Source organism: Microtus ochrogaster, unplaced genomic scaffold (genome assembly GCF_000317375.1).
Source record: "Microtus ochrogaster isolate Prairie Vole_2 unplaced genomic scaffold, MicOch1.0 UNK77, whole genome shotgun sequence".
Classification (NCBI taxonomy): domain Eukaryota; kingdom Metazoa; phylum Chordata; class Mammalia; order Rodentia; family Cricetidae; genus Microtus; species Microtus ochrogaster.
The window spans coordinates 1,619,393-1,634,929 of NW_004949175.1; the positions used below are offsets into that span (position 1 = coordinate 1,619,393).

The 15,537-nt window shown below is 39.6% G+C and overlaps 1 protein-coding gene across 2 annotated transcripts in view; it reads right to left on the reverse strand.

The window, feature by feature from the left end:
• The window catches only part of Efcab1 (EF-hand calcium binding domain 1), a 19,262-nt gene extending 6,911 nt beyond the window's left edge, over positions 1 to 12,351 (reverse strand). Inside the window, exons 1-5 of one of the 2 annotated variants that reach the window (XM_005370373.3) lie at positions 12,129 to 12,351; positions 6,732 to 6,890; positions 2,922 to 3,026; positions 2,041 to 2,192; positions 1,580 to 1,684 (exon numbers count right to left, since the gene is read on the reverse strand). In XM_005370373.3, coding sequence (XP_005370430.1) covers positions 1,580 to 1,684; positions 2,041 to 2,192; positions 2,922 to 3,026; positions 6,732 to 6,890; positions 12,129 to 12,186 — 579 coding nt within the window. In that variant the 5' untranslated portion in view covers positions 12,187 to 12,351. The remainder of the gene's footprint in view (positions 1 to 1,579; positions 1,685 to 2,040; positions 2,193 to 2,921; positions 3,027 to 6,731; positions 6,891 to 12,128) is intronic. The other variant, XM_026777631.1, reaches the window with a different exon arrangement.
• Between the last annotated feature and the right edge of the window lie 3,186 nt (positions 12,352 to 15,537).

Below are 15,537 nucleotides of genomic sequence, written 5' to 3' on the forward strand. Positions count from 1 at the left end.
AGAAGAAGAAGAAGAAGAAGAAGAAGAAGAAGAAGAAGAAGAAGAAGAAGAAGAAGAAGAAGAAACCCGGGCCTGGCTTGTTGTTGGTATGTATACAGGTACAACCTAAAAGTAAACAGCTGCAGAATTAGAATCCCTGTGTATGAGAATCTTAACAGACACTGGTACAGGGAAATCTTGACCCTGGGCAGGAGTTCAGATAATACACATGTTCACACATTTTGTTTGGATGGATAAATGGATAGAGGTGTGATTGTTCACTGCTTCATGGGCCATAGCCAATGGATTGGATGGCCAGGGACTTGGAAAGAGTGTGATTAGAAAATTGGTGAGAAAAACATCTGGAAAAGAAGTATGTCTATAGATTCTTCACCCAGGATGTGAAGATACTTGTTTCCCTGGTATATCCTCAGTAAGATGCTAACTTCAGCTGAGGAAGAGTTTAATAATCAAGTAGATATGATGACACATTATGTGGCCAATCGGCCTCTTTTCCCAGCCATTTTTGCCATTGCCAAATGGGCCCATGAACAAAATGGCTATGGTGGCAGAGATGGGAGTTATGCATGGATTTCCACTCACCAGAACTGACCTGGCTACAGCTACAGCTGAGTGACAAATCTGCCAAGAGCAAAGACCAACCTGAGTTCCCAGCATAGCATTATTCCTGGGGTGATAAGACAGTGCCCTACTGGCTGGTTGACTACAATTGGGCCACTTCCTCCATAGAAAGGACAATACTTTACAAACTAGAGCTCAGAGGATGGGGATATTCATAAAATGCATTAATTGTCTGTTCAAACCCCAACACATCCTTACCACTGTCCAGAATGTAGGCTGTGGAGGCACTTCTGACTTTATATCTAACCAAGTCCAAGTGAGGCTCTCCTGTAACATACTTCATGCTCCCTGCCTTCCTCCACTTCTTTCATTAACATGTTGTTTCCTTTGCCTGGATTACTTCTGAATTTTTACATGCCTGTTTTTCCTTTGAAACCTGGTTCTTCGGATAAGCCTCTTACGATCTAGATGGCGTGGATGTTCTTTCTCCTGTCTGTCACCATATTTTACATAGCTCTCTATGGTCAGGAGAACCAGCATATCCATCCTGGCATGCCACTAATTCGTCAAGTTAACTTTGATAAAATGCATTAATCCTCTGAGTTTGGCTCCTCATCTATAAACTGGATTATATGAGATATTGTGTTTATGACACTGCCTGTCATAATAAAAGCAATACACAAATCATTAAATGTTGTTATAACAATATAATACCTATCCTAATGTTGTGTAAGAATTCTCATGTTGCTTTTTGTCCTCCAGTGAAGCCACTAAGCCTTTCCTCTGGGTTTTTGGCACACATTGTTCCTTATTAATTCTTTCTGACATCGATTAATGCATTTAAGAATGAAGAAAACATATTAGTGGGCTGTGACAGTAGTCTGAGACAAACTGTCATTTCCGTGGGGGGGGTCTTTCTATGCTCTTATTCTTCTGACTACCATACACTAAGCTGAGAAGTCCTGGGTTGGCTGTTGCAAATTCTGTTTTGATTTTTTTAGAAAAGGAATATTGGTACCTTTGGATCAGGCAGGCATGGCCCAAAGGCTTCCAGCAGGAGAGTCTCTTCTCTCACGGCTTTCTCATAGTCTGTAAAGGACAGCTTCCCATCATGGTCTTGGTCCTGAGAGGTGAGCAGCCTGGGTCAGTGAGCACATGGCACTTTTGCTGCAAAGGCGCACTCTTTTTCACACTCAGGTGGTAGGAGGAGAGAGAGACTTGGGTGGGACATTGAAAAATAAAGCTTTGTAGTGTGTGGAGCACAGGTTGTCACTGAGCACGGAATCAAGAGCCTCTCACATGCTAGGCAAGTGCTCTGTCACCATCCCACTCCTGCAGCTTGAAGAGAATATTCTCCTAACAAGCCAACTTTTATTTAACTAAGCAGAGTGCTCCAAATCATCGTCACTGAGTTCTTACTTCTATCCCACACATTGCCTATAAGCTTGAATATAAAACTTTTAAGTTACTCATACTTACCATTTTCTTAAGCGTAATTTCAACCAAATCTTTGATCCCTTCATCAGGGTCTTCTTCAGAGGGCTGCTTGAGAAGGCTGTTCTTCAGCATGTGGAACATCTCCTCCTTTGAAATGAAGCCGTCCCCATTCAGATCAAACACTTCAAAGCAATCTAAAAAATTTGATATATATGTATATATATATATATATATATATCACATATACAATATATAGTATTGTATTGTATGTTTGTATATTTGAGATTATCACTAAGGTGCCATTGTCTTCTGACAAAGCAGTCAGGGTGGAGGCATATCTTATTGTTGCATTACTGAGCTGCAAGCTTGATGCTAGTTGACTTTCATGGGAATGATGGTGTATACCAGGGAAATATCCCCACCCCTCTTTCCATGCTTCTTTAGCAGACTGTGAAAAGAAACTCCTAGGAGCAATGATATGAGCTTTGCTGACCGGAGACATGGAAAAGCAATTGTGTGTTTATGTTTATTAAATGAAGTATAGCTCCATTAGTTGGCAATCATTTAAAAAGCAGAAAATTTAAATTAGGCTTTCTGGTTTAATATTTGTTATTGAGCATTGTAAACTAGAATGTGAATGTATCAGTGCATGGTTAGAATGTAGATTACAACCTGTACTGCTTCCTTTCATTCGTTAATGGTTTGATTTTCTTCTTAATTACTATAATCACATTCTTTATAGACTTAATTTGCTCCAGAAAACGCCAGAGAGGATTCACCAACCAACCAACCAACCAACCAACCAACCAACCAACCAACCTAGCAGAACCCACTTCACTGGTGGGTTGGAGACGGTGATTTAAAAAGCTATGTTTGCTATGTTTGTTGTATCGTATAAACTAGCAGTTCATTCGCAGGCTTACATTTCATTTTTTCTTCTAAAGTCCCTCGAAGAAACAGTGACAATCCATGAATCCACTCAGATACACTTACACAGCCATCATTGTCTCTATCAAAACCTCGAAATACTAAAAAAGACACAATGTAACATTAGTGTTGGATGAAATAATATAGTCATATTATTTTTGATATTTAAGGTTCTTAATAAAAATAATTCTATGTTTTTATTCCTCAGGGCAAGCATTGCTGTTACATTGTAGTTGTGCATCTTTAAAATTATGTAGTATCTCTAGCATGTAAGAAAATTTCGGTAGAAATAGAACACAATGGGACCTTTTATATGAAGTATGAAAACTAGTTATGTTCTCTTTCTAAACAACAGAAGGAATAGGAGACTCATTCCTTCTCCAAACATTTTGGAAGATTAAAATACATTCAAATGACTTCAATAGTCAATGGGTTAAGGAAGAAATGAAAGTCTTCCTAAAATACAATGAAGATGACCACACAACATACCCAAATTTATGGGGCACCATGAAATTATTGTTAGAAGGAAAGTTCATAGCAATAAATGCCTACATAAAAAAGCTGGAAGAAACCCACACTAGTGAGTCGACAGAACACCTGAAAACTCTAGAACAGAAAGATGCAAACTCACCCAGGAGGACTAGACAGTAGGGAATAATCAAATTGAGAACTGAAGTCAACAAAATAGAAACAAAGAAAACAATACAAAGAATCAATGAGACAAAGAGTTGGTTCTTCGAGAAAATCAACAAAATAGTAAAACCTTTATCCAAACCAACCAAAATGCAGAGAGAGAATTCAAATTAAATAAATCAGAAATGAAAAGGGGGACAAAACAACAGACAAGGAAGAAATTTAGAGAATCATCAGGTCACACTTCGAAAACCTGTACTCCACAAAAACTAAAAAACTTAAAGGAAATGGACAATTTTCTGGATCACTTGCCAAAATTAAATCAAGACCAAATAAATAAAATAAACAGGCCTATAAATGCCAAAGAAATAGAAGCAGTCATCAAAAGTATTATAATAAAAAAAAAAGCCCAGGGCCAGATGGTTTCAGGGCAGAATTCTACAAGATTTTCAAAGAAGAACTAATATTAATACTCCTCAAATTGTTCCACAAAATTAAAGCAGAAGAAACATTGTCAAACTCTTTTTATGAGACTACAATTACACTGATGCCCAAAACCACACAAAGACATTACTAAGAAAGAGAATTACAATCTCCCTCCTGAACATTTATGCAAAATACTCAATGAAATACTGGCAAGCCAAATCTAAAAACACATCAGAAAAGTCATCCATCATGATCAAGTCAGCTTCATCCCAGCAATGCAGGGATGGTTCAACATACAAAAATCTGTCAATGAAATCCACCATATAAACAAACTGAAAAAAAAACCCCTCATCTCATTAGATACTGAAAAAGCCTTTGACAAAATACAACATCCCTTTATGATAAGGTCTTGGAGAGAGCAGGGAGATAAAAGGAACATACCTAAGCGTAATAAAGGCAATATATATCAAACCAACAGCCAACTTCAAACTAAATGAAAAGAAACTCAAAGCAATCCCATTGAAATCAGGAACCAGACAAGGTTGACCACTCTCTCCATATATATTCAACATAGTACTTGAGGTTCTATCTAGAACAATAAGACAACAAAAGGATATCAAGAGGATACAAATTGGAAAAGAAGTCAAACACTCACCATTTGTTGATGATATGACAGTTTACATAAGGGGCCCCAAAAGTTCTACAAAGGAACTTCTTCTACAACTCATAAACACTTCCAGTAGTGTAGCAGGATACAAGAGTAACTAACTTGAAAAAAATCAGTAGCCCTCCTATACAGAGATGATAAATGGGCTGAGAAAGAAATCAGAAAAAACATCACCCTTCACAATAGCCACAAATAATATAAAATATCTTCGAGTAACTCTAACCAAACTACTGGAAGATCTGTATGACAAGAACTTTAAATCTTTGAAGAAAATAATTGAAGAAGACACCAAAAAAATGGAAAGATCTCCCATGTTCTTGGTTAGGTAGAATTAACATAGTAAAAATGACAATCTTACCAAAATCAATCTCAATGCAATGCCCATCAAAATCCCAGCAAAATTCTTCACAGACCTTGAAAGAACAATCAACTTCATATGGAAAACCCAAAAAGTCCAAGATAGCCAAAACAATCCTGTACAATAAAGGAACTTCTGAAGGCATCATAATCCCTGACTTCAAACTCTATGACAGAGCTACAGTACTGAAAACAATCTGGTATTGGCATAAAAACAGACAGGAGGACATTGGTACTAAATCAAAGACACAGATATCAATCCACATACCTATAAACACCTGATTTTTGACAAAATAGGAAAAAATATAAAATGTAAAAAGGAAAGCATATTTAGCAAATGATGCTGGCATAACTGGATATCAACATGTATAAAAATGAAAATAGATTCATATCTATCATCATGCACAAAACTCAAGTCCAAATGGAACAAAGACCTCAGCATAAAACAAACCACACTGAACCTCATAGAAGAAAAAGTGGGAAGTACACTTGAATGCATTGGCACAGGAGACCACTTCCTAAATATAAAACCTCAGTAGCACAGGCACTGAGAGAAACAATTAGTAAATGGAACCTCCTGAAACTAAAAAGCTTCTGTAAAGCAAAGGACATGGTCAGTAGACAAAACAACAGCCTACATAATGGGAAGATATCTTCACCAACCTCACATGGGACAGAGGGTTGATCTAAATACACAAAGAACTCAAAAAATTGGTCATCAAAAGAACAAATAACCCAATAAAAATTGGGGTACAGACCTAAAGAGAGAACTATCAACACAGTAATCTAAAATGGTTGAAAGACACTTAAGTAAATGCTCAACATCTTTAGCCATCAGAGAAATGCAAATCAAAACAACTCTGAGATTCCATCTTACATCTGTAAGAATGACCAAGATCAAAAACACTGATGACAACTTATGCTGGAGAGGTTGTGGGGTAAAGGGAACACTTCTGCATTGCTGGTGAAAATGCAAGCTGGTACAGCCCTTTGGACGTCAGTGTGGCAATTTCTCAGAAAATCAGGAAACAACTTACCTTAAGACCCAGCAATACCACTTTTGGGTATAGACCCAAAGGATGATCAATCATACCACAAGGACATGTGCTCAATTATCTTCACAGCTGCTTTGTTTGTCATAGGCAGAACATGGAAACAACCTAAATGTCCCTCAACTGAAGAATGGATAAGGAAAATGTGGTACATTTACACAATGGAGTACTACACAGCAGAATGAAATAACGACATCTTGAAATTTGTGGGCAAATGGATGGATCTAGAAAACATCATCTTGAGTGAGGTAATCCAGACCCAGAAAGACAATTATCATATGTACTCACTCATAAGTGGCTTTTAGACATAAAGCAACAACAAAAAAACTGCCTACAATCAAAATCCCAGAGAACCTCGACAGCAAAGGAGATATACATGCATCTAATGTACATGAGAAGTAGACAAAGACAAAGTCTCCTGCATAATTTGGGAACATGGGAACCATGGGAGAGGGTAGAAGGGGAGGGGAGAGAAAAGGAGGGGAACAGATAAATATATATATATATATATTTCAATAAAAACAATTATATATGTATGTATGTATATATAGGCCACTAAAAATAATACATTCAAATGTAATTGGGAATGTAAAACACGAGATTCCTCCAAAGAGCATAACCTTTGTTAATTACAGTTGAATTTGACAGTTCCCATCATATGTGTATCTTACCTCTGTCCATAATCATGTCATCTGTCATTCCGAATGTCACATGCAGGATGTTCCGAAATGCATTACGATCTAGTCCAATGACTACCCCTGGCCTTTCTGCTACTTCTCCCACCAAGTTATAGAAAAGCGTTATAAGGCAGTTCACTTCATATTTATTAACTGTAAAAGATCAAAATGGATGCATAACAAAAGCACGCTTTAAAATTGTAAGTATTCAAATATTGCATTAATGAGTTTATGTGTTTAAAATCAAAAGCATCTAATGCTTGGCAGCCATTTTCAAGCCTCCTATATTCAGAGCCTTAGAGCTAAAGGAAGATGATGCCAAAGTTATATTATCCACTAACAGAAGGCAAATCACTCATTTTGGAGCCAAATAGAAATAGATCCCATCACAGTTAGAATAAAAGAAGATAGCAGTCGTGTGATCTTAATGACTGTGGTGTCAGAGTCAAGACTTCACGAGTGCAGACAAGAGGGCAAGTCACAGCTGCATTGTTTCAGTCAGCTGGCAACAACCAGCGTTTGATGGTAGTGTTTATGGCAGTTACAAACAAGCATTTCCGTGGAAATTTAGGCTCCTAAATATCTGTGTAATCATTCTCATTTCAGTTTAGGCTTAAATTTATAAGGCAGAACCTTGAAATCAGAGCTATTTTCTAATAAAGGAATTTTAAGCATATTCTACCAACCAGTGTGATTCTTCTCCAAGTTGTGTGAACATTAATGAGAAACTCTTCTGAATTACTTTTGCAGAAAGATTTCTTTTTAATTTAATTCTCTCCTCTCTCTCTCTTTCTCTCTCTCTCTCTCTCTCTCTCTCTCTCTCTCTCTCTCTCTCTCTCACACACACACACACATACACAAAGTAGCAGCAACACCAGCAGCATCATCAACAATAGCAAATAAGACATTTGAAAATATAGTTTACCAAAAGTACGTAAGTGAATTTAAATGTGAAATGTGAGTGGGAGATGGGGAAAGTTTATTTAAAACCGGAAAAAATATAGGTGAATACTTTCATACATAAAAACAATGTCTATGTGTAATAAAAAGTAGAGAAATTGTACCCTGTCCTACATGCCACAACAGACAGAAGGTGGTTCCTGGTTTTAAGAATCACATTTTAAGAGAAAACTTAAAACTTTGGAAAATGAAAAAAGAATGAGTAAATAGTATAAAATAATATAATGATTAAGATTTTTAAATGAGCTGCCAGTTATTGTGAAAACAGCACGTGACACAGTGTGATCCAGTGATTGAGAGAGAGAGAGAGAGAGAGAGAGAGAGAGAGAGAGAGAGAGAGAGAGAGAGAGAACTGAGAGCAGGGACTTAGCCAAGTACCTATGTACCAGTGTTCACAGTGACATCATTCAGAAAAGTCAAAAGGAGCAATGTTCAGTGACAGATGAGTGGTATAGCCACTCCGTGTAATGCTGGCTTTTAAGGGTTATAATACAAGACGCATTGGCTTTAAGTGAAAAACTGAAGGAAGAAAGTATGTCTATGTCCTCATGCTGATGCCACAGTTTGGAAAACATAATGCAAAGGGAACCACTTCTGCCTCTCAATTCACTATCAGACCTGCTTCTCATCTGCAAAATGAATGTCTTTAACAGGCATGCAAGATTCAGAGCTTGAAGCTTTCAAAGAAAAGATACACTTCTGCCCTACACTTTGCACAGAGACAGACCTAGCACAGAGATGTCCAAGCACAGAGATGGACCTAGCACAGAAATGGACCTAACACAGAGATAGACCTATTACAGAGATGGACCCAGTACAGAGATGGATCTATCACAGAGATGGATCTAGTATAGACAGGGGCTTAATACAGAGATGGGCTTAGTACAGAGAGAGATGGACCTAGTATAGGGATGGACCTAGCACAGAGATGATGGACATGATATAGAGACAGACCTAGCACAGAGATGTTCAAGCGCAGAGATGGACCTAGCACAGAAATGGACCTAACACAGAGATAGACCTATTACAGAGATGGACCCAGTACAGAGATGGACCTATCACAGAGATGAGGAACCTAGCACAGAGATCTGGACCTAGTACGGAGATGACCTAGAACAGAGAGAGACCTAGTGCAGAGATGACCTAGAACAAAGATGACCTAGAACAGAGAGAGACCTAGTGCAGAGATGGTCCTAGGGATAAAGAATTCTTAGGCCCCAAACAAAATCCCCGAGGTGCCTTTCTGTTTCTTTCCTAAAACTGGGTGAAAGTATATCTCTGTAACAGGGACAACAGACAACTGGGCTTAGGTCCCCTGTTTCACAGATGTGTTTACGTGTATCTTAATCTCAGGCTCCCGGCTTTCTGCAAACTGAAAGCTGTCCAAAGGCAGGCTGGGAGGAAAGTTAGATAACCCCACCCCCGGACTTGTCCAAGCAGAAAATAAGTCCTTTTTTCCATTACAATTTTTTTTTAATTTCTTTTGAAATACAGGGAAACTGAAGAAGCATGTTTATGGACCTAAGTGGGGATTAACCAGAAGGTAAAATATGGTTCCACTTATATGATGTATCTACTCCTGTCAGATTCATAGTGGGGAATTAGTGTTGAGTTGGTACAGGGTTTACTAGGGAAAAATCAAAGTTCCGGAGATTGCCTATCACAACAGTTGCATGACTTTGTGCATGTACAGGGTCCCCTCCTGTGTGAAGTTGCACCTCACCTATTACAGTGCAAGAATAATGAATGAAATAAAAAAGACCAACTTTTATTACAAGATATTGTTGTAACTATTTTATTGTGTGTAGCTAACCTAACCTACTGTCTAAGTGTGTCTCATTTATAACTTAAAATATGGTAGCTATTTGTGTACAAGGAAAATCACGGGATACACAGTGCTCAGTATCTCTAATAGCAGGCATTTGAACTTCACCTTCAACCCATGGAAAGGAGAACTCAAGTTCTTCTGAACTTAATGCCAAGAACCATACATATAAAACTGTTAAAATGCTAAATCTAAAATATAAAGCCACTATACATGAGTGTGAAAAGCTCCAGAAATTCAGAACTATTTGTGGCTGGGGAAGGACTGTGCGAACAACTGCAGATGCTGATGGGCCAGGTTTCCGTCTCAAGACAAAAGTCACTTTAGTGATAGCAGCCTCATCAATGACTGAGATTAAAAGTTTCTTGCTGATGTTTAAAACCTTTTGATTTCTTTGTATGTGAGCACTGCCTCTATATCACTGCTGTCTCTCCCTGTTCCCCTTACCTCCTCCCTTCTCATGACGTCCACTTCCTTCCAAATTCATGAATTCATGACCTTTTCTTTTTTATTGTTTGCACGCACACACACACACATATACACACACATATGCATACACAGCCACTGAATAGACTTGTGCACGTGTCTAGCGCTGACCTCCTGGGGATTGGAGAACCTATATAGGAAGTGGTTCCTGGTCCCTGGATAAAACCGATTCTTCTTCTCTCAGCAGCCATTGAACACCTGTGTTTTTACTTTTTTAAATCTACGAGTAGGACCCATTTCCTCTGTACACGTTGGAATGTAAACTGATGTTGTCATATGTTGATCTTGTTCACCAAATGATATTGTTGAAATTTTATGGCTGCATTTTCCTGGTCATGTCTAAGCGTACTATCCAGTAGCAGGCATTCTGGTCTTCTGTCTCTTCAAAGCTTCCTGCTCCCTCTTCTGTGATTTTCCCTGAGCCTTAAAGTAAGGGTTATGTTGCAGAGTCACTATTTCTTTATATTATTAAATGTTGAGGATCTCTGAAATAATCTCCATCGGTTGGAAAAAGAGACTTCTTTAGTGGAGAGAGAGAGAGAGAGAGAGAGAGAGAGAGAGAGAGAGAGAGAGAGAGAGAGAGAGAGAGAGAGAGAGAGAGAGAGAGGAGAGAGAGAGAGAGCTACATTTATCTGTGGTTCTAAAAGTATTTAGAGTACAGTTAGAAATTATACTGGTTTAGGCAAGTGGCAGCTATAAGTTCTCTGGTAGTGTCCATGATTCCCTCCAACCATGGTTAGCTGGCCAGGTTTACAGTACCAGACATGAATTCTCTCCTATTTAGTAGACCATACGTTCAATTAAAAAGCTGGTGGTTGACCCCAAGATAAAATTGCCACCATTGCAGCATTGGGGATTTCATGGAGGTCTGGTCCTTGTCCTGGCTTACAGGGTTTCTGGGTAGGACTACTTATAGCTCCTTTCCTAGTGGCTTACAGATCACGTTTTAAGATATCTTAAGAGCTAGTCCTCCGGGAGGAAACTTCCAGGTCAACTCCATCTCAATTTCTACAAATTCTGTGCCTGAGTGTGTGGTGTCTTCCGCAATAGAATCTCACGGTCAAGTTGTAGAAGGCACTTAAAGGCAAAGGCTATATTCCATTGTCACGGGAATCTCGCGTTTCCCCCAACCAACAACTGGAGGGAAGGTTTCCCATTCCCGCCACTGAATTTTGTGTTAGATAGTGCATGGCTCTTTGGGGTGGGGAAGCACATCATATCAGGCACCAGTGATGTAAAAGAAACATTTGTGTCTAGCATCGACCTCTTGGGGCTCCACTAGAAGTTCATTTCTACACCTTCGTTCAGCAGAGATAGTTTGACTAGGCGGACCTCTCCTGTTTTCCTCAAGTGACCAATAGCTTTTCAATCTTCACACAGCTTCTAAGTTCACACACCAGGCAACAGTGCCGTCATCCCAAACACATTCACACATGGCTTCTTAAGCCTAGAGCAACACTGATTTTTAGCCTGAGTACAGTGCTCTGGTGTCTGCCCCCTTGGAGGATTCCCTTCACCTTTGGACCTCACTAGCAGTTGGAAATGAGTGTCTGAAACTGGGGACAGATTCCTTACTATCTTGAATTTGCTCAGCAATGCAGGTTTCAAACAGAACATTGCTAGAGAGAGCTTCAAGTGTCTTTCTGAAAGGTTTCCAGGACTGGATGACTGTGTTCCCTTATGGAGCTCTTGGTAACTCCCAGAGCTTAGCCCTCACAGGTTCATATGCTCGAGAGAGAGCTAGAAAGTAGGTGAAGGTGCTATACATTGGCTCTGCTACTTTCTTGTTCTGGAGTTTTTCTAGAACTTTTTCAACCCTTGTAAAGCTAAAGTCACATGCCTCCCATCTCACTTCTTTAACATAAAAGCAAATAAAGAGAGTCTTTGAATTTAGCGAGTGTGTCAGGAGCACAGGCGGCATCCACAAGATGCTTGCGATCTAGTTCTAAAGATCCAGGGACTGAATGAGGAGCTGACTCCCAAGAGAGGGATTCTCTTCCAGATTTCACTTGAGGAGTAGTGTGCAGGGGACCTTCTGGTGGAAGCAGGAAGGAGACACTAGGTAGGAAAGAGACCTGGCCCGGAAGTCATGGGTACTCCAGCATTCGGTTCTTACTTACAATGCTTGCAACTTTTGGTTAAGGTGTCCGTCAACTTCTGCAGCTTCTTTCGGTTCATGGCGGGAGTTCATATAATGAGGTCTCAGCGTCATCTGGAGCCTAGAGCCAGGTCCCTCATGAGCTCCAGGCTGAGGCAGCCTAGTGCAGACTCCGTGGCTCTGAGCATTTGCGTCCCTAACAGACAGTGTGGCCATGGCAACGCCTTAGAGGGCCACCAATTGGCTCCTGGGGGCGGGCGCACGACACATAAATGAGGCTCCTGCACACAGAGGAGCCATGGCAACGGCTGGGCCTGTGACCGATTGGCTCCTGCGCTGGAGACTGACTAGTCGGGCCCAGAAAGGCCTGTGACCCTCCCCCCTCCCTGCCCCCCCCCCCACACACACACACAGTCCAAGTTGCAGAGTTCCAACCTGGCGCTTTGCATACTGTGTTGATTGCCAGGTTGGGATTTTTTAATTTCCACTTGTCACTCTCTTTTCGGTTCACAGCGCCTCAGGACTGCGGCGTAAATAATCAGAAGTCTAAGAGGTGTACACATTATGTAGGAGACATTTTGGGTAATGAGCACAGGAAGAATTGAGGGTCCTTCAGGAGCTCTGTGGAACGCTAGAGGGTAATAGGTGTGTCGTTCCAACAATTGTCAGGTGGCTTCTTGCTTGAGTGTGAGGAGCTTTTTCTTCAGGACTAATTCACCACTGAAAGTGAGTTTGAACAGTTAGACTTGAACTGTGTTGCTGAGAAAGTAGACACCCCCTCTCCCGCCCAGGGCCTTTTCTATCACGCTCTCTTTCTTACTCTCTCCTTCTGCCTCACTCTTTGGAGGACGAGGCTGTCGGTCAAACTTGCAAAATGCCACTGTCAAATAGTAGTTTGTTAATTCAAGTTACATCCTCTTATATGGAGATAGGTTCCCACTTAAGTGTGGGGTTTAACCCAAGCTTGCCTTTTAAATATATCTCCCACTAAAATTGATGCTGGCTCTGTTAAAAAAAATTTCATACATCTGTATTACTGCAGTACTTTCTGCTTTACTCAGTAACTGATGGGATGCTCTGTTTGATTTTAGACCCAAATGAATGGGCTAGCTCAGCATGAACCTTCGGAGAGCAACGGCTGGGAAATCACAGTAGTTTATTGAAAACATAATGTCCTTTCCAAACTGAAAATAGAAAACTACTGCCAAGAACAAGGAACAACCCCAAATGAAATAGTTCCAGTGTTGAAGCACCTCGTTTTCTTTTACAGTTTTATTTGTAGAAATAATTACAATGCTGTTTGAAACCAGAACCAAGAAACCCTGGTAACCCCAGGGACTGTGCCTCCCTAAAGAAAACTGTTTGAGAACTGTTAACCAATATGAGATGAACACCAGTGACCTCACATCTAGAAGCTGGGAAACTCTGAGATAGCAGAAGCAAACAAGAACGGATGGAGATACTGTGACCTTTCGTCCTATAAAACTGTAGAATCTTTCTCTACGTTTCGGAGTTGAAGTTGTGAAAGCAAGGGAGTGGGTGCGGCTGTCAGTAGTTACTGGCATAATCCACAGGCATCTGAGGTATCTTAGGGAACAGCTTCCACTGATGGTGAACACTTTACGGAGTGTGCCTGGGCATCATGGAAGGGAGCACACATTGGATGCCTTTTGGAGGCACATTTAGATCAGATAATCACTTATTTCAACCAGAACCATAATGGTCATTTTCCCTGAAAGTGAAAAAAATAATGTAGGATCAACACTGGAGCCTGTTGAGATTAAAAATAGGCAAGTGCTTACAGCAGACAAACATCTCTTATCTACTGAGCAGCATTTGAAAGAAACTGCCTCTGCTTCCTAAAATCCTATTGGGTTAAAAAGATCTGCATCAGTTGTGTGTAGCTTGCTTCTCTGAGGTGTGGAGACAATCAGCAATTCTTTGTCAAGGTAAGTATATATTTATTTGAGGCAGGGCTTGTCAACATATGAATATAACTTAAACCACCATTATATATTGTGAAAAAATAAAATCTATACCTTTTACAACACATTGCAGGCCTCTAATGATATTTAAGACAAAATCAAAATTTCTATTTGTAATTTTTAGTTGCTTATGATGAACAGACTCAGAGCTGCCTTCCCCTGGGGCTTTGTAAGAGTAAGTCAATTAGTGTGAATGCTTAAATTAGATCAAGTCAGCTGATAACACAACAAAAGATTGTGTCTCATTTGTGTTGGACACTGATTTTGCTGTGCACGAAATGATTACGAAACTCTCTAAAATTCAAGAAACTTTGAGATGGATACTTTCTTAAATAAAAAGTATACTTAAGTGATTATTAATGCTATCTTGTTTCCTTTACTTTGGAGTTACCTTGACTTACTATTCTTTGGAATGTTGCCATGATAAATAGCTTGGACCTTGAATTGATAGAAGTGTTTTTCTTAACAAGGACCTTTTGCGATGAAGGCACTTGGAAGCTCTTTGGGAAGTGACATCAGAGAACTGGTGTCCAACTGTGGTGTATTATAAATATATTACGGAATTGCTTTAATAGAAGGAACAGAGTGTTTGGTTGTCTGCATTTTTTAGCTCAATTTTGCTAATTTATTTTATAGAGATAATGGTAAAATTTGGAGTTAAGTTTAGCTAGCTCTTGGAGTTGAGTATCCACTGGCATTTCTGGTCATTTTGTCTTTTGTTCCGATGCTGTGATGGTAGTCCCTTTTTAAAATATTGAACATCAGAACTTCTGGATACATGTCACTAGAAATCACAGTTCTTCATATAGATCCTTTGATATTCCTATGAAATCCTCTTTACTTATCCTCTTGCCAAGGAGCAGTAACTTTCTAACACTGAGCACTAAACTGTAAATTATCCAATGCTCTATATTCTCCATTCCAATATGGAAGTTTATCTTAATCAGTGTCTTTATGTGCACTTGTCTAGCCTTTGTCAATACTTCTGAAGTTTAAAAAGCTCCATTTTGGGTTTGTATTAACAGAATCCAGAGGAGAAAATGTGCAATGAGAGGGAAAAATGTTGCCTCCTGGTTCTCCGAGGCAGCTGCTTGTGGAGCACTGTAGATGCTGTGGGGGAGCACCTCAGAGGGAAGGATTACTACCTGCAGTGGAGTTCTTAAAGGAAGCAGGGCACTAAGGAAAGTTTTCTTTCAAACTGCCCCTGCCCCAAAGTACACACTGGTATTAATACAGTCAAGACATTTTTTTTCCTTTTTTCATAATCAAGTGATTAGTAGGTAAAATTAATGCCCAAGGTTTACCAAGGTAAGATTCTTACAGCTTACATGTAACCTAAAACGCTGTAAATAAAGATGTGGTGTGTGGTAAGCAGCTATCAGATGATTAGGTCAGCAGTATGAGTAAAGACACTGGGTTCTCTAAAATTGCATGAACTCACTTAGG